At 42.0% G+C, this 19,493-nt stretch overlaps 1 protein-coding gene across 2 annotated transcripts in view; it reads left to right on the top strand.

Annotated features, from left to right (window-relative positions):
- Positions 1-410: 410 nt before the first annotated feature.
- Positions 411-19,493, top strand: part of LOC102814101 (very long-chain acyl-CoA synthetase-like) — a 55,374-nt gene continuing 36,291 nt past the window's right edge. The window contains exons 1-3 of one of the 2 annotated variants that reach the window (XM_006831665.1): positions 615-1,092; positions 15,878-16,087; positions 16,744-16,902. In XM_006831665.1, coding sequence (XP_006831728.1) covers positions 615-1,092; positions 15,878-16,087; positions 16,744-16,902 — 847 coding nt within the window. Of the gene's footprint in view, positions 1,093-15,877; positions 16,088-16,743; positions 16,903-19,493 lie in introns of both variants that reach the window. The other variant, XM_006831666.1, reaches the window with a different exon arrangement.

The raw sequence follows: 19,493 nt of genomic DNA, 5'->3' as shown, positions 1-19,493 counted from the left end.
TGTGCGTGCATTCCCACCTCTAGCCTCAACATTCGCTAAGTACCTTCCAGTAGATTCTGACTCATAGTGGCCCGGTTTCTGAGGCTGGAATACCTCTTTTTCCCTCCAAACAACAGGTGGGCTCGAATCCTAGATAAGCGTTCCCATCTTAGCATCACCATTTTGATAAGGAGTATGTTTCTCCAAGATATAATGTTCTCCCACCTGGAGAAAAAGGCAGGGAGTCCAGACTTGACCCCAGATCTCCCAATTCAGGCAAAACGAGGTCAAGATCCCTTGCGAGCTGCAGAGCCAACTTCCCGCCAGGGAGCGCCACAAGGACAGGCCTGAAGTGCAGGGGACTGCGCTCCACCTTCCTGGGAACTCAGCAGGCAGGTCCCGCCCAGAACACCAGTTCGTGCACAAAACTCCACCTGCCCTGAACTAGAAGCCTACAGTGGTGCTGACAGCCAAGACGCCTCTCTGTCGCCCCAGCCTCCCTCAAGCCCAGCTTCCCATCGCCAAGCACCTCCCCGCAGTCCGCCCGCCTTCACTCCGGAGTCCACCACAGCGCAAAGCTGTACGCCCAGAGTGCGCCCCCCGCCCTCACCGGGACAGGGGACCCCGCCACCGTTATGCTGCCCGCGGTCTACACCGCTCTGGCGGGGTTGCTGCTCCTGCCGCTGCTGGTGCACTTCTGCTATCCCTACTTCTTCAAGGACTTGGCCTTCTTCCTCCGGGTGGCACGCATGGCGCGGAGGGTGCGCAGCTACGGACAGCAGCGGCCAGTGCGCACCATCCTGGATATCTTCCTGGAGAAAGCGCGCAAGACGCCACACAAGCCTTTTATCCTCTTTCGCGATGAGACGCTCACCTACGCGCAAGTGGACCGGCGCAGCAATCAGGTGGCGCGGGCGCTGCACGACCACGTCGGCCTGCGCCAGGGAGACTGCGTGGCGCTCTTTATGGGCAATGAGCCGGCCTACGTGTGGCTGTGGCTGGGGTTGGCTAAGCTGGGCTGTGCCATGTCGTGCCTCAACTACAACATCCGCGCCAAGTCCCTATTGCACTGCTTCCAGTGCTGCGGGGCGAAAGTACTACTGACCTCACCAGGTGAGCCCCGGGGACTGGACTCGCCTCACCTTGGCACTGGGCCATCTATGCGCCTTTGCTAACCAAGCACTGGCTGATGTAGGGAGGTTGATGAGCAAGGTTCTGATCAGTACTTGGGGTATAGAGGAAGGGAATGGCAAGGTTGCCTTGAAATTCGGATTCATAATCGTTGTTATTGTTAGTGCCAAGGAGTCGCTTCCGACTCATAACGACCCTGTTTAGGGTTTCCGAGGAACGGCTGGTGGGTTTGAACTGCCAACCTTGGGGCTCAAACTGATCTTGCGGCCCAGCGCATTATCCAGCAGGGCCACACCAGGACTTCTTATGATCGATTTAGAACTACCAATTGTGGAAGCTTAAGGAGCTCTGGTAGCGTAGTGGTTACGAATCGGGCTGCGAACCTTAAGGTCAGCGGTTCGAAACTACCAGCCGCTCCGCGGGAGAAAGATGAGGCTTTCTACTCCCGTAAAGATTTACACCCTCGGAAACCCTGTACAGGGTCGCTATGGGTCGGACCCGACTCGATGGCACTTAACAACAACAACATTCTGTACCAGGCATTGTTAAACAATATACATACAGTATTGCTTTTAATTTTTTAAACAGGAAGGGTTTATTGTTCGACCTTGATAGATGAAGCCATCCAGGCCTGTGACATAGGAAGCCTAATGACCCAGGTCACTCCGCTGGAGGGAGAAGGAGAGAGGAGGGAGACAGGACCTCCTAAATCCAAACTCCTCACCAATACTTACAGCATTGACATTTCAATGCAGAGGGTGTGAGAGCCAGTGGGTCCTGAGAGATTTCCTCACTTCTGTTGCTACAGTGTGTAGCTTTGGGAAAATCACTTCACCTCTCTGTTCTCTGGTTTCCTTGGAAGGCAGTCTCCACAGCTGCTTCCAGCTCTCAGGTGTGGTTAGCATCCGGGGCTCCCCACTGCAGAGAGGAGACCCCACCTGATCCCCAAGAAGACTTTAGGGTTCTGCTGCAGTGCCACTGTGAGCCCCAGTGTATTGTTAGTGATGGTGATCGCTTCATTTCTAGAGTTGCCTCCACCACACTTCAACCAGACAACTGCATGCTACAGTGGGGATCCAAGTGAGGAAGCAACAGAGAACCTGTATTCACTGGCAGGTGGTTTTCCCTTCCCAGAGGGCTAGCCTTTGCTCATAAGTAAGGACCAGAGAGGTTGTCGCTTGCTCTACTTGTAAGAGGAGATTTAACTAAATGTGGTTTGAAAGGCATCAGTGGTGATATTGGGGCATAATGAGCCAGGAAATCCCACCTTTCCGGACTGCCTTTCTATACCAAACCCTATGTTGGGTGCTTTTGTTACCTCAGGATATAATGTATTATAACCTCTGGTAGCGTAGTGGTTACGAATTGGGCTGCGAACCTTAAGGCCAGCAGTTCGAAACTACCAGCCGCTCCAAGGGAGAAAGATGAGGCGTTCTGCTCCTGTAAAGATTTACAGCCTCGGAAACCCTGTACAGGGTTGCTATGGGTCAGAACTGACTCGACGGCACTTAACAACAACAACAACCTCCCATTTTACACTTGAGGAAACTGCTCAATTTCAAAGACCATGATCTTTCACTTCATCCTACTGTCTTCCTCTTCAGGGATGTAGTTTTAGAGCTGGAAGCAGCCTAAACCAAGTAAGCAGCCACCTGGTTTTCACCTTTATTTCATAGCTCAGAAAAAGGATGTGGGAAATCAGGATGCTTACCTGTTTTATGAGGTATAAAATAATCTCCCAAAAAACGGTTTAAAGGTCTGGGAGGGGTGACTGTGTTAAAGGCAGTCAAATTATTTAAAGAGGAAGTCCATCAATAAATGTGTTTTCAACTACATAACAATTCTTGTTTGCCTGGGGCGGGGCACGAAAAATTCTCCCTACTTTGTAACTAGAAGATTCTCTTAAGCCTATTACTTAATCAGCTGACTGGAAGTATTAGGACAGTGATCTTCGTACCCGCTTCAGGAGACATTAAACTACTACTTACCTCCTTGTTTGGTATTCCAGAAGTCAGTGAGGCACATCAAATTGCTTGGTGGTGGTGGTTGTGAGGTGCTGTTTGGTTGGTTCCAACCCCTAGGACCCTATGTACAACAGAACAAAGCACTGCTCAGTCCTGCACCATCCTCAGTCCTTCCGATGTTTGAGCTCATGGTCTATGAGCCCATTGTGTCAATCCATCTCATTGAGGGTCTTTCTCTTTTTATACTGCCCTCTACTTTATCAAGCATGATGTCCTTCTCTAAGGACTGGTCTCTCCTGATAACATGCCCAAAGTATGGGAGCTGAAGTCTCCCCAGCCTCACTCTAAGGAGCATTTTTCCAAGACAGATAGATTTGCTGATTCTTCTGGCAATCCAAAGTATATTCAATATACTTTGAATATACTTTGGATTCAAAGTATATTCAACACCATAATTCAGATACATCAATTATTTTCTAGTTTTCCTTATTCATTTCCAGTTTTCATATGTATATGTTTTTGTTAAGTGCTGTCAAGTTGATTCCAACTCATGGTGACCCTGTATAGGATTTCCAAGGAGTGTATTGGTGTTGTTGTTAAGTGCCATCGAGTCAGTTCTGACTCATAGGGACCCTGTATAGCATTTCCAAGGAGCGGCTGGTAGACTTGAACTGCCAACGTTGCAGTACAAACACACCTTGCACTCAAGCACATTATCTTGTAGCACCACACCAGGACTCCCAGGAGTATATTAGATGATTGAAAATACAGTGACTTAGATCAGGCAAACCAATCTCTAAGTGACCCTATGTACTTTTTTGACACTGTCTTTGCATTTTGACCTTTTAAAGAGGACGTTTGCAGCAATTTCTCCAGTGTGATCTGCTGTCTTGACTACTGCTCCCAGGGCATTGATTGTGGGTTGGAGTTTTACTTGGAGTTTTACTGAAAAGGAAGTCCAGCTTTAAATGACTGTGACAGAGTTTCAGGAGTCCCAAGGTAGTTATAACAACTAACACTCAGTTGCTAACTGGAAGGTTGGAGTCTACCCAGAGGCACCTCAAAAGAAAAGCCTGGTGATTTAAAAAGCTTAGTGATCCCTAAAAATTCTATGGAGAACAGTTCTCCTCTGAAGCACCTGGAATTCCCCGGAGTCAGAATTGACTCCATGGCAGCTGAGGGCATTTTGTTATCTTTTGGTTTTGAGTCATTTCAGTATTGACTAGAGTTGTAACAGAGCATAGCTAGTTCTGTAATGTGTTCAGAATCATAACCAGGGGGTTTACGCTCCATGCAGACAATGGTCCTCTGTGATAGGACATTCTGTCTAAGTCGGTGCCCATGAAGACTGCAATGAAATTCTTATATTCAAGTCAAACTTGAACCAGAGTCCCCCGTGGACACAAGATGTTCTGTGGCAGTGAAGTGGCCTTTGACAGAGGGCAGACCTTTGGGAGCTTTTAGCATTTTCAAATCACCAGGATACCTTTGTGAAAAATGCAGGATCCCACTCTGCACTGAAACAGTTACTGTAAAGGAGATAACATAAACAAGACTGTGTGTTTAGGAAACTTGCCCAGGTGTATTTTGTTGAATGCACAGAGCTTTAGTTCTTTGAAATTAGGGTTAGAAAGTATTTTAAAGAATCGAAGAAATTATAATGAGCCTAAGAATGGTCTAGGAAGTTTATTTTTTTAAACCAGACTACTAAATCCAATCCCCTAAAACACTGGTCACTAGGACAATAGGAGGGCCCAGGAATGTGTACTTTTGTAGCCAAGCCCACCCAACCCCCACATGATTTTGATGAGGATGACTTGAGGGCTAGGCTTTAAGAAATAACCAGTTTAGTTTCATCCAGTTCTTTGACAGAAGAACAAAGGTCCTTAAGGGTGATAACTATTACCCCGATCTCGTGAATAATTAACAGCAGAAATTTGGGACAGAACCCAAATGTTTTCCTCACTATCCAGAGCAGTTTTTAGTATATTGCAGTCCTGGTGTGTGGCTTCTGGTTAATGAACTATACTGCAAGGATGGTTTGAACCAGAATGTTGGTGATTCAAGCTCACCAACCATTCCTCGGAAACCCTACACAGGGTCACTATGAATCAGAACCACCTCATCAGCACTTACTAACAACATCTGAGCATTAGACTTAAATGTGGCAAACCTTAGGAACCTTGGGGCAACAATTCAACAGAGCTTGATTCTACACTTGAATTTCAGTACAGATTGTCAGGCTTGTGAGTTAGTAAGAGCTACTGAGTTCAAGCTCTTTGTCCAGTTCTGGAGTACATGTAAAGGTCAGGGATTCTCATAAAGCTTATGAAGGAGTCAGTAGGTTCATGCACTTAGCTGCTGAAACAGTCTGAACTCCACTCTTTTGAGTGGGCTACTGAAAGAATAATTTAGATGAGTTGCCTCGCTGTGCTTTGAGTGCCCCAAAACTTGGACTTCTCTCTTTGATCTTTGAATAATGTCCTAGTAATGCTTAGAGTCCTGTCCTGGTGTAGCACTGTAGGATAAGAACTGGACTGCTAACCACAAGGTCGGAGGTTCAAATCCACCAACCACTCCTCAGAAACAGGGTCTCTAAGAGTCAGAACTGACTCAACAGCACTTAACACAGCAACAACAATAGCAAATGCTTAGAGTCAGAGTCCATCTTTAAATAATGCCCTACTACTGTACAGGGTCACTATGAGTCGAAACCGATTCCACGGCACATAACAACAACAAATGCTTAGAGTAAGGAGCTCTGGCAGCGTAGTAGTTACGAATCGGACTGCTAACCTCAAGATGAGCTAGTTCGAATCTACTAGCTGTGCCACAGGATAAAGATGAGACTTTCTGCTTCTGTAAAGATTTACAGCCTCGGAAACCTTATACAGAATCGCTATGAGTCGGAACTGAGTCCACAGCACATAACCACCACTGTTTAGAGTCAGAATCAACTGGATGGTAGTGGGTTTGGTTTGGCTTGGGGAATGCATAGTAAAGGAACACTGGTGGTGCAGTGAATTAAGCATTGAGCTGTTAGCCACAGGGTCAGCAGTTCAAACCCACCAGCTGTTCTGAGGGAGAAAGGTGAAATTATCTGCTCCCATAAAGATTTACAGTCTCAGAAACCCTATGGAGTATTCTGCTCTATGAGTTGTAATCAACTCTATGGCAGTGAGTTAATGCTTCATACAAAATAGGCACTCAAGAAATGTTTGCTGAGTTACACAATTCCAACATTCTGGTTGATTGTAGCAAGTTTTCTCCCAGGAGCTTAAAAACCACTGGATTGTGGTGTGAAGGCATGAAAAATGATGTAACAGAACCAAATATATCCTGATGTGGGAAAATTCCCAGGCCAAATTTACTACACCTCCCAAAGACTCCTAAAGTGTCTGTGTTCAGTCGCTCCAGCAAGTGTCCTGTAGGAGAGAGTTTCTGCCTCCATGTCTAGGTGGCTTTCTGCCAGAGAAGCAGAAAGCGGCAGGAGGTGCTGAGCAAAGGGTGGGTTCAGACCATAGTAGAGAGGTCTGTTATTGGGACAATAAAGAGGGCACGAAATGAATGGGGTATTCAAGGACTGGATTCTCAACCAAGTATACCAAGGGCAGAATGGAGAGCTAACTGAAAGATGTTATAAAAATGATCTTTTGCCTTGCTCATAACTAAAGGTTGCAATGAAGGGTTATTGTTGTTGTGAAGTGCCGTCGAGTCGGTTCCGACCCATAGCAACCCTGCATAGGGTTTCCAAGGAGCGACTGGTGAGCTTGAACCACCGAGAGGGAAGTCTTATTGTGTATTTCCATTCAAGAACAAGCTAGTAAGTGGGGGAAGGCTTCTTGTTAGAAACAAGAAGAAGGAAAAGAAGTGAAAATTAACTTTGACTCAGCTGTTAATGTTACTTAATCTGAAGGAGATGATTGTTGTTGTTGTTGTTATGTGCCGTGGAGTCGGTTCCAACTCATAGCAACCCTGCACAGGGTTTCCGAGGCTGTAAATCTTTACAGGAGAAGAAGTCTTCATCTTTCTCCCGTGCAACAGCTGGTAGTTTCGAACTGCTGACCCTGAGGTTAGCAGCCTGATTCGTAACCACCACGCTACCAGAGCATCAAGGATATGATTAGAGTTAGGATTATTGTGCATAAGTAATGAGTGTGCCAGGACTAGTACTCTTTGCCATTGACTCAGCTCTGACTCATAGCTGTCCCATGTGTGTCAGAGTAGAACTATGCTCTGTAGGGTCTTCAAGTGTTCATTTTTGCAGAAGGCGATCACCAGACCTTTCTTCTGAGGTGCCTCTGTGTGGACTCAATCCTCTAGCCTTTTGATTAGCATTTGATCATGTTGGCCATTTGTACCACCCAGGTACTTCATAATGAGTGTGATGGTGGAGGTGGTGGTTATGTGACATCTAGTCAGCTCTGAATCATAGCAGCCCTGTGTAGTGCTTCTGACACTATGAATCTTTATGGAAGCAGAAAGCATCACCTTTCTTCTGCAAAGTGACTTATTAGATTCAAACTGCTGATCTTGCAGTGAGCAGCCAAACTCATAACCCACTGCGTTGCCAGGCCTTCTCATAGTGACTGTCATGGGCCAGTATCTGAAAAGGACCTCCCCTTAGCCTCTGAGAAATAGGAAAGAGATAGTTGGTAGGTAGATAACATGGTTGCTTACTGATATCTGATTGTAACAGTTCTAGATTACCTAGTGCGATCTCGTTGTATAATCTAGTCTGACCTGATAACCTCATGATGAATGATTACCCTTGATTCCAGGCCTTTTAGAAAGCAAGAGTTCACATAAGCAAGAACTTTAACCTAGAGAAATGACGATACCAAGTAAATTATATAGCTTCGTATATTTTCCTATTAAAGATAATTTACTTCTGTGTCATTTAGCCTTAATCAAACATCTTTCTAACCTCAGAGCAGTTTAAAGGATGGATGAAGCGGTATACTTTTTCATTATCTGATCAGTGTTCTGATATGCATCCTGTTGGATGTATATATTACAAGCTAGGTTATTAAATACTGTTATTCCAAACTGCCCACAATAGGGTGGCAAAATCACAGATTAAAGTGGCGGTTCGAAACTACCAGGCGCTCCGCGGGAGAAAGATGAGGCTTTCTACTCCCGTAAAGATTTACACCCTCGGAAACCCTGTACAGGGTCGCTACGGGTCGGACCCGACTCGATGGCACTTAACAACAACAACAACACAAGAATACCAGTTAATACAACTATTATTCAAATTTATGCACCAACCACTAAAGCCAGTGATGATGAAATTGAAGAATTCTACCAACTTCTTTGGATTCCTGGTGTGGCACTAAAGGATCAGCACTGGACAGCAAACCACAAGGTAAGCAGTTCAAACCCACCAGCTTTTCCTTGGAAACCCTATACAGGGTCCTAAGAGTCGGAATTTACTCAATGGCACTTAAAAACAAAACAACAACAACCAACTTCCTCATTTTGAAACTGACTGCACATGTAATCAAGATGTATTGATAATTATTAGCAATTGGAATGCAAAGGTTGGAAACAGAGGAATGACCAGCAGTTTGAAAATATGGCCTTGGTCATAGAAACATGCTGGAGATCACATGAAAGAATTTTTCAAGACCAATGACTTTTTCATTGCAAATACCTTTTTTTAAAATAACATAGAAGACAATTACACACATGGACCTCATCAGATGGAATACACAGAAATCAAATTGACTACACAGGTGGAAAGAGTCGGTGGAAAAGTTCCATATCATTAGCCAAAATAAGACCATCAATTGCCCATATGAAAACTCAGACTGAAGTTGAAGAAAATTAATAAAACAACTCCAACAAAGCCAAAATACAACCTTGAACATATCCAATCTGAATTTAAAGATCATCTGAAGAGCAGATTTGATGCGTAAGACACTCATGACCGAAGACCAGAAGAGTTGGGGGATGACATCAAGAACATTATACAGGAAGAAAGCAAAAGATCATTAAGAAGACAAATAAAAAAAGAAAAAGATCAAAATAGATGTCAGAAGAGACTCTGAAACTTACTCTCCAGCATACAGATGCTAAAGTAAATGGAAGAAATGAGGAGGTAAGGATGCCGAATAGGACATTTGAAAGGGCAGTTTGAGAAGAGTCAAATATTATAATGAAATGTACAAAGATTTGTAGTTAGAAAACCAAAATGGAAGAACATGCTCAGCATTTCTCAAACTGAGGGAGCAGAAGAAAAAAGCCAAACCTCAACTTGCAATGTTGAAAGATTCTAGGGGCAAAATCCACCACTCATCTGTCAGTTTGTCATACTGTGGTAGCTTGTATGTTGCTGTGATTCTGGAAGCTATGCCACGGGTATTTTAAATACCAGCAGGGTCACCCACAGAGGACAATTTTCAGATAAGCTTCCAGATGAAGACAGACTAGGAAGAAAGAGAGACGGTCAACTTCCGAATATTTACACTGAAAACCTTATGAATAGCAGTGAAACACTGTTAGATAGATATAATGGCAGAAAATGAGCCCCTCTGGTTGGAAAGCACTCAAAATGCAACCGGGGAAGAGCTGCCTCTTCAAAGTGTAGTTGACCATGATGATGCAAATGGAGTTAAGCCTTCTGGACTTGATTTCCTGATGGGGAACAACTAAAAATGAAGAGTAATAGCTGTAAACATCCATTAATAATCAGAGCATGGAATGTATGAAGTATAAATCTAGGAAAATTAGAAATTGTCAAAAATGAAATGGAACACATAAACATCGATATCCTAGGCATTAGTGAGCTGAAATAGACTGGTATTGGGCATTTTGAATCTGACAATCACATGGCTTACTATGCTGGGAATGAAAAAATTGAAGAGAAATGGCAACACATTCATCATCAGAAAGAACGTATCAAGAGCTGTCTTGAAATACAAGGCTGCCTGTAATAGGGAAATATCCATGTGCCTACAGGAAAGGCCAGTTTATACCACTATTATTCAAATTTACACACCAACCACTAAAGCTAGTGAGAATGAAATTGAAGAATTCTACCAAATTCCTCACTCTGAAATTGATCACAAGCATGCAATCAAGATGTATTGGTAACTACTGGAAACTGGAATGCAAAGATTAGAAACAACGAGGAAGGGTCAATAGTTGTAAAATATGGCCTGATGACAGAAATGATGCTAGAGATCTCATGATGGAATTCTGCAAGACCAATGATTTGTTCATTTCAAATACCTTTTATAAACAGCATAAAAGATGATTATACACATGGACCTCATCAGATGGAATACACAGAAATCAAGTCTACTACATCTGTGGAAAGAAATGGTGGAAAAGCTCCATATCATCACCCAAAACAAGGCTAGGGGTAGAGTAATTGTGGAACAGACCATCAATTACTCACATGCAAATTCAGACTGAAGCTGAAGAAAATGAAAACAAATCCAACAGAGCCAAATATATCCCGCCTGAATTTAGATATCGTCTGAAGAGCAGGTTTGATGCATTAGGCAATAAAGACCAAAGACCAAAAGAATTGTGAGATGACATCAAGAACATTATACGGGAAGAAAGCAAAAGGTCATTAAGAAGACAAAAAGAAGAAAAAGATCAAAATGGATGTCAGAAAAACTCTGAAACTTGCTATCCAGTGTAAAGATGATAAAACAAATATAAGAAGAGGAGGCACAAGAGTAGAACAGAAAATTTCAAAGATCAGCTTGAGAAGACAAAGTCAAATATTATAACGAAATGTGCAATAACCTGGAGTTAGAAAGCCAGAAGGGAAGAACATGCTCAGCTTTTCTGAAGCTGAGGAAACTGAAGAAAAAATTAAAGCCTCGACTTGCAATATAGACTAATTCTCTGGGCAAATTATTGAATGATGCAGAAAGCATCAAAAGAAGATAGAAGAAATACACAGTCACTGTACCAAAAGGAAATGGTTGATGTTTAACCATTTCAAACGGTAGCATGTGATAAGAAAGAGTCAATGATTCTGAAGGAAAAAATTCAAGGTGCACTAAAGGTAATGGCAAACAATGAGACACTGGCAAAGAACAAGGCACCAGGAATTGATGGAATAAAAATTGAAATCTTTCAGGAAAGTGAGGCAGCACTGGAGGAACTCACTCATCTATGCCAAGAAATTTGGAAGACACTATCTGGCCAACTGATTGGAAGAAATCCGTATTTGTTTCCATTCGAAAGAGAGGTGACCGTGCCGAAATCATTGTCTTTGATAACCCATGCAAGTAAAGTTTTACTAAAGGTAATACAGAAACGGCTGCAAGCATACATTGACAGAGAACTTCCAGAGGTTCAAGCTGGATTCAAAAGAGGATGTGGAATGAGAGATATCATTGCTAATGTCTGATGGATCATGGCTGAAAGCAGAGAATACCAGAAAGATGGTTACCTCTACTTTATTGACTACACAAAGGCTTTTAATTTTGTGTATCATGAAAAACTGTGGACAACATTGTGAAGTATGACTATTCTGGAACACTTAATTGAGCTCATGAGGAATCTGTACAGGAACCAAAAGGCAGTTGTTCAAATAGAACCTGGGAACACTGAATGGTTTAAAATTAAGAAAGGTGTGCAACAGGGTTGTATTCTTTCACCATACTATTCAACCTGGATGCTGAGCAAATAATCTGAGAAGATGGGTTATGTGAAGAAAAAAATGGCATCACGATTGGAGGAAGACTCATTAACAACCTGCAATCATGCAGATGATGCAACCTTGCTTGCTGAAAGTGAAGAGGACTTAAAATATTTACTGATGAAGATCAAAGACCACAGCCTTCAGTATGGATTGCATCTCAATGTAAAGAAGAAACAAAAAAATCCTCACAGTCAAGAAGCAGCAGTCAAGAAATCAAATAATGTATTGTTTTCAACACTTTTAAAAGTGTTGAAGAGCAAAGATGTCAGCTTGAGGACTAAGGTGCGCCTGACCCAAGCCATGGTATTTTCAATAACCTCATATGCATGTGAAAGTTGGACAGTGAATTGATGTTTTGAGTTATGGTGTTGGAGGAGAATATTGAAAGTGCCATGGGCTGACAAAAGAACCAACAGATCTGTGTTGGAAGAAGTGCACCCAGAGTGCTCCTTGGAGGCCAGGATGACCAAACTTTGTCTCTCATACTTTGGACATATTGTCAGGAGGGACCAGTTGCTGGAGAGGATATGTTTGGTAAAGTGGAGGGTCAGAGAAAAAGAGGAAGAGCCCAACCAAAATGGATTGGCAAAGTGGCAGCAAGTCACAGAATAGATACACATTTTATTAGCCCAGAAAGTACAAAATCAAAGTAAAGTTGTAATTTTGTTGTTGTTGCTAAGTGCTGTCCAGTCAGTTCCAATTCATGGCAAACCTGTATCGGGTTTCTGACGAGCAGATGGTCATTTGGACTGCAAACCTTGAGGTTAGCATTCCAATGTTTATCTTGCAGTGCCACACCATTACACTTAAAGGACTTTACTAGAGTTAGTTACCGTATGCAGTGTATTGTTGTTGTTGTTAGGTGCAATTGAGTCAGTACTGATTCACAGTGATACAACAGAATGAAACACTGCCCGATCCTGGACTAACCTCACAATTGTTACGACGCTTGAGCCCATTGATGCTGCCACTTTGCCAATCCATCTCTGTTGAGCCCTTCCTCTTTTTCTCTGACCTTCCACTTTACCAAACATGATCTCCTTCTCCAGCAACTGGTCCCTACTGACAATATGTCTAAAGTATGAGAGACAAAGTTTGGCCATCTTGGCCTCCAAGGAGTACTTTGGCTGTACTTCTTCCAAAACGAATCTATTGGTTCTTTTGTCAGCCCATGGTACTTTCAATAGTCTCCTCCAACACTATAACTCAAATGCATCAATTCTTCTACGTTCTTCCTTATTCACTGTCCAACTTTCACATGCATAAGAGGTTATTGAAACCACCATGGCTTGGGTCAGGCGCACCTTAGTCTTCAAGTTGACATCTTTGCTCTTCAACACTTTAAAAAGGTCTTGTGCAGCAGATTTGTCTAATGCAGTATGTCGTTTGATCTCTTGACTGCTGCTTCCATGAGTGTTGATAGTTGATCCCAGGAAAATGAAGTCCTTGACAACTTCAATGTTTTCTCCAGTGATAAGAATGCTGTTTATTGGTCCAGTGGTGAGAATTTTTGTTTTCTTTACACTGAGATGCAATCCATACCAAAGGCTGTGGTCTTTCGTCTTCATCAGTTTTAAGTCTTCTTCACTTTCAGCAAGCAAGGTTGTATCATCTGCATATCGCAGGTTGTTAATGAGTCCTCCTCCAATCCTGATGCCATATTTTTCTTCACAGAACCCAGCTTCTCAAATTGTTTTCTCAGCATGCAGGTTGAATAAGCATGGTGAAAGAATACAACCCTGTCACACACCTTTCTTAAGTTTAAACCATTCAGTATTCCTACGTTCTGTTTGAACAACTTGGTCCTGGTACAGATTCCTCATGAACACAATGAAGTGTTCCAGAATAGTCATACTTCACAATGTTGTCCATAGCTTGTCATGATCCACACAATTAAAAGCCTTTGCATAGTCAATAAAGCACAGATAAATATCTTTCTGGTATTCACTGCCTTTAGCTAAAATCCATCGGACATCAGCAATGATGTCCGTCATTCCAGGTCCTCTTCTTCATCCAGATTGAACCTCTGGAAGTCCTCTGCCAATGTATGCTTGCATCCTTTTCTGTTTACCTTTAGTAAAACTTCACTTGCATGGGATATCAACGATATTGTCCGATGATTTCCACATTCTGTTGGGTCATCTCTCTTTGGAATGGGCACAAATATGGATCTCTTCCAATCAGCTGGCCAGATAGTTGTCTTCCAAATTTCTTGGCATAGATGAGTTAGTGCCTCCTGTACCGCCTCACTTTCTTGAAAGATTAAAATTTTTACTCCATCATTTCCTGGAGCTTGTTCTTTGCCAATTCCTTCAATGCACCTTGGACTTCTTCCTTCAGTGTTGTTGGCTCTTGATCACATGCTAGCTCTTGAAACAGTTGAACATCAACTATTTCCTTTTGGTACAGTGACTCTATATATTCCTTCCATCTTCTTTTGATGCTTTCTGCATCATTCAATAATTTGACCATAGAATCCTTCAATAACAAAAGTCAAGGCTTGAATTTTTTCTTCAGTTCCCCCAGCTTGAGAAATGCTGAGCATGTCCCTTCTTTTTGGTTTTCTGACATCAGATCTTTGCACATTTTATTGTCTTATTGGACTTTGTTTTCTCAGTCCTTTGAAGTTTTCTGTTCAGCTCTTGGACCTCCTCATTTCTTCCATTTGCTTTAGCATCTCTATGCTGGAGAGCAAGTTTCAGTGTCTCATCTGACATACATTTTGATCTTTTCCTTCTGTCTTGTCTTCTTAATGACTTTTTGTTTTCTTCCTGTATGATGTTCTTGATGTCATCCCACAACTTTTCTGGTCTTCAGTCTTTAGTGTTTAATGTAACAAATCTGTTCTTCAGATGATTTCTAAATTCAGGTAGGATATATTCAAGGTCCTATTTTGGCTCTCGTGGACTTGTTTTCATTTTCTTTTGCTTCAGTTTGAATTTTCATATGAGCAATTGATGGTCTGTTCTACAATCTGCCCCTGGACTTGTTTTGACTGTTGATATAGAGCTCTTCTATCATTTCTTTCCACAGATGTAGTCAATATGATTTCTATGTATTTTATATGGTGAGGTCCATCTGTATGATCATCTCTTATTCTGTCTAAAGAAGGTATTTGAAAGGAACAAAATCATTGATTTTGCAGAATTCTATCATGTGATCTCCAGCATCATTTCTATCACCAAGGTCGTATTTCCCAACTATTGATGCTTCCTCTTTGTTCCCAACCTTTGCATTCCAGTCAGCAGTAATGATCAATACATCTTAATAATTGGAACAGGGAATGTACGAAGTATGAATCTAGGAAAATTGTAAATGGTCAAAAATGAAATGGAATGCATAAACATGGGTATTTTAGGCATTAGTGAGCTGAAATGGACTGGTATTGGCCATTTTGAATCTGACAACCACATGGTTTACTTTGCCTGGAATGACAAATTAAAGAGGAATGGTGTTGTATTCACTGTCAAAAAGAACATATCCAGATCAGTCATGAGGTATAATACTCTCTGTGATAGGATAATATCCATGTGCCTACAAGGAGTCCTGGTGTGAGGCTGTGGGTTAATGCGCCAGGCTGCAAAGCCTTGCACTGCAAGGTGGTGGTTCAAGCTCACCAGCTGCTCCTTGGAAATCTTATACAGGGTTGCTATGGGTCAGAATCGACTCGATAGCATTTGACAACAACAACAACAAGGAATATCAGTTAATACCACTATTATTCAAATTTACACATCAACCACTAAAGCCAATGAGAATGAAATAGAAGAATTCTACCAACTTATTCTATCTGAAATTGATCAAACATGCAATCAAGATGTATTGATGCAGTGTATAGTGACTATTTAAATATCATCCTTCAATGAGCATTACTTAATGTTACCTGTATACGGCCCTACCCACACCCCCAGCTAAATCCACCCCATCACAACACTCCCAGTCTCTTTTGCCCTGCATTACTTTTGCTCCCTTCCATAGCTCTTATTGGCCCATGTTTTCAAAATTGTCTGATTATAAACATCATTTTTCATGTCCACATATTTTAGCAAAAACTATACTGAAAGCAAAATGACAATGAAGCTTGTACTATTAGGACCCTAAATATAGTTTGGGTATTTTTTTCCTTATTAAGAGCTACAAGCAGCTGTTGAAGAGGTGCTGCCGAGTCTGAAAAAAGATGGTGTGTCCGTCTATTATGTGAGCAGAACTTCTAACACGGATGGGATTGACCCTTTCCTGGACAAGGTGGATGAAGTGTCAACTGAACCTACCCCAGAGTCTTGGAGGTCTGAAGTCGCATTTTCCTCTCCTGCCCTATACATTTATACCTCAGGAACCACAGGTAAAAATACAGAGAGGATCTCATTTAAAGGAACCAATTTGGAAGGAGTTAACTGTTGGGTTAGATTTTCAAGTGTTCTCGCTCTTTAGTAAAACTTAATCAGTTAACTAATACTTTGGGGAATTTTACTCTTTGCCTGTGGAATTGATCTTACTTTATAGCATATGATCCCATTTGGGTTTCTCCAGGCTATGCCTGTCTTTCTCCCATTGGCATAGAGCAGATAAAGAAATTATCCAAGAACTCCAAAATATAACTAAGGTAATGGATGAAATTTGACACTGAATTGTTAGAACTCTTGTTGGAATTTTTGTTAGAATTCTTTAGAATATTTAGAATTTTATGTTAAAATTTTAGAAAACAATTATTATAGTTTAATTATGTTAGATTCAGAATCAATATATAATGTATGCTTCTGTTGAGTAGTTTCTGACTCATAGTGACCCAGTATAGGCTTTTCAAGGAGCAGCTAGTGAGTTTGAACCACTGACCTTGTGATTCAAAGTCCAGTGCTTATCCTATAACAGCACACCAAGAGTCCATATATAATGGAAAATCAAGTATAAATGGACAACAGAGCAGACTTCAGGAGAGGATTGGGTTAATGTTTATGTGACTCTTTCCTCCTTCATGGATTCACTTGTATCTTTGCAAAGGTCTCCCGAAAGCAGCTGTGATCAATCACCAACGCCTATGGCATGGAGTCAGTTTAACTACAACAATCGGGATTAAGGAAGATGATGTCATTTATACCGCTCTGCCCTTGTACCACCTTGCTGCACTTGTAATTGGAGTCTGTGGATCTATCATAAAAGGTAAGCTTTTTCTTTTAAGAATTGGAGGCTGGTTACTACTGTAAAATAGACACCTGAGTGGGATAGAAAGGAATATAAGAAAACATGATTACAGAAAGCTTGTAAGCCCATCTTCAGCCTATAACTGATTGGAATACCTAAAAGGGTTTCTAGAATTTGCCCAGTGAAATAGGCTTCCTGCAGAACCTTTGTAGTCTATAGGACCTTAGATGAAGCCCCATCCAGAACCTACTGTGATGAGACATTCCTACTTGAAAGGACAAGCAGACAAGCCTGCTAGAGGAACAGAAGATACTTCTTGAAAGAAAGACCAGCAGGAAAAATCCAAAACAAAAATGGCAGTTTGGTTGGCTACTGCAAGAACAAGCAAGTTGTTCACAGGCAAGCCATCAAGGCAACCAATCAAGTCCCTTCAGGACAAATACCCCTCCAAGACTGAAACCCATAGGGAACACATGAGCAGGCAAGTAAGCTTTCTGGCAACCACATTGGGCTCCTGGTGAGTGGAAGAGAGGGGAAGGCAGCAATGAAGCTATGAGCCAAGTTTGACCACATTCCATAGATTCCTGTGGATCTGGAGATGAAAGACAGAAGAGAAGGTGTTGGCTGGTTCAAAGTGTGGTGAGATCTGTGGACTCCTGACATAGCCACAGAAGGCTGGAGCTGAGAAGAAAGTGCCTGCTGATGCGAAGTGATGGGAGAGACACACAAGAATACCCAAACATGCAGATAGTACCCATTTGACCTGGCTTCGATGGCTTTATGATAAGAACTCAAATAGAGGAAGATAAAAGATAAAGGAAACAAGTATAAGTTGCTACAATTTGATGTACTTGACTTCCAGTTATGGATGTACTAGCTCAAAATACCAACGGAGACAAAAGGAGTCTTCACATCAAGTATCAATCCTATCCCCTCTGTATACAGGGTTGATAGAGACAGGCAACTTAGACATTGGCTACCTAAAATGGAAGGGGCTATAAAGGTGTGCAGTGACTGGCTTACAAGTTTTCAAGAGGGAGTTTAGTTTCAGAGTGTGTGGGGGAAGGTAGAATCCCCACCGAATAGTTTGCATCTTGTCTAGACTGGTCTGGTGAAAGGATATGGGGCTAAGATTCTTATGATTCACTATTGAATCATAAGAATGATAGCAATAGTAATTGCTATCATGACTAATTGTGACGGTCACAACTGTAAAGAGGAGAGGAGTTAATCTTGTTCAGTCCAGGAACAGAGAACCCTAGTACCATTGAGAGAGAGGAGCATGAGCAGAATGTGGTACCCTATCCAGAGAAGCCAGAGATGGAGGCAGAGATGAGCTCATGGAGAGAGAGTAGCTGAGGACTCTAGACTCATGGAAAGAGAAAGGCTGTGTGCTGGCAGCCAGTTGCTGGTGGCCTGGGGGCAGGCTTGCAGAATTTGTCCTTTGGTTGTTTAAATGATTATATATTCCTGAGTGTTTTTGTGTATATCTCCCCACCAAAACAAAAACAACAGAGGGAATAGAAACAAATGCTGTTGAATGATGATGCACAGAGGAGAGATTGTAATTATTGCAATGAAATGATAAATGTAAAACTGATGTACCCCCATGTAAACTAATCACTCATTCACAATAAAAACTTTACGAAAAAAAAAAAGAATTGGAGGCTGGTACACATTCATATAGTCACATCTGCTAATAAGGCAAAGTAATACAAAATTTAACTACTTTCCTGTATACCTTTCATGTATACCTTGATAAATATTCATTTCTCAAGACCTGACTCACATCCTACCTCTTCCAGAATATCCTCAGCTCTTGCCACAAACAGAATTAATCTACACACACACACTCACCACTCACTTAGAACCTCATCAGATCCTCTTACTGCATGCTGCCTTGTATTAGAATGACTTTTGTATGGGTCTTCCCTCCACTAGATTGGTATTAGTGGCACTGTGGGCTATGCATTGGGCTTCTAACCACCAGGTTGTTGGTTCAAACCTTGCAGCTACTCCATGGAAGAAAGATGAGGCTGTCTGCTACAATAAAGAATTATAATCTCAGAACCTCTAAAGAGCAATCCTACTCTGTCCAATAGGGCCACTGCGAGTCAAATCAACTCAATATCAATGGGAGTTTTTGTTGTTAGGTACCATCGAGTCAGTTCTGACTCATAGTGACCCTATGCACAATAGAATGAAATACTACCTAGTCATGCACCATCCTCACTACTTTTGTTACACTTGAGCCCATTGTTGCTACCACTGTGTCAAACCACTTCCTCTTTTTTTGGTGACCCTCCACTTTACTAAGTATAATGTCCTTCTCCAAGGACTGGTTCCTCTTGATAGTATTTCCAAAGTATGAAGACTAAGTCTCACCATCCTGGGTTCTAAGGAAAATTCTGGCTGTATTTCTTCCAACACAGATCTGTTTCTTTTTCTGGCAACCATGGTACTTTCTGAGATATTTGTACCTAGACCAAGAAGCAGTTGTTCGAACAGAACGTGGGAACACTGAATGTTTTAAAATTGGGAAAGGTGTGAGACAGGGTTGTATTCTTTCACCATACTTATTCAACCTGTATGCTGAGCAAATAATACGA

The sequence above is a fragment of the Chrysochloris asiatica genome, unplaced genomic scaffold (genome assembly GCF_000296735.1).
Source record: "Chrysochloris asiatica unplaced genomic scaffold, ChrAsi1.0 scaffold00004, whole genome shotgun sequence".
Taxonomy (NCBI): Eukaryota; Metazoa; Chordata; class Mammalia; order Afrosoricida; family Chrysochloridae; genus Chrysochloris; species Chrysochloris asiatica.
The sequence above is the reverse complement of the archived record's forward strand: the minus strand, read 5'-3'. Positions and strand labels throughout refer to the sequence as shown.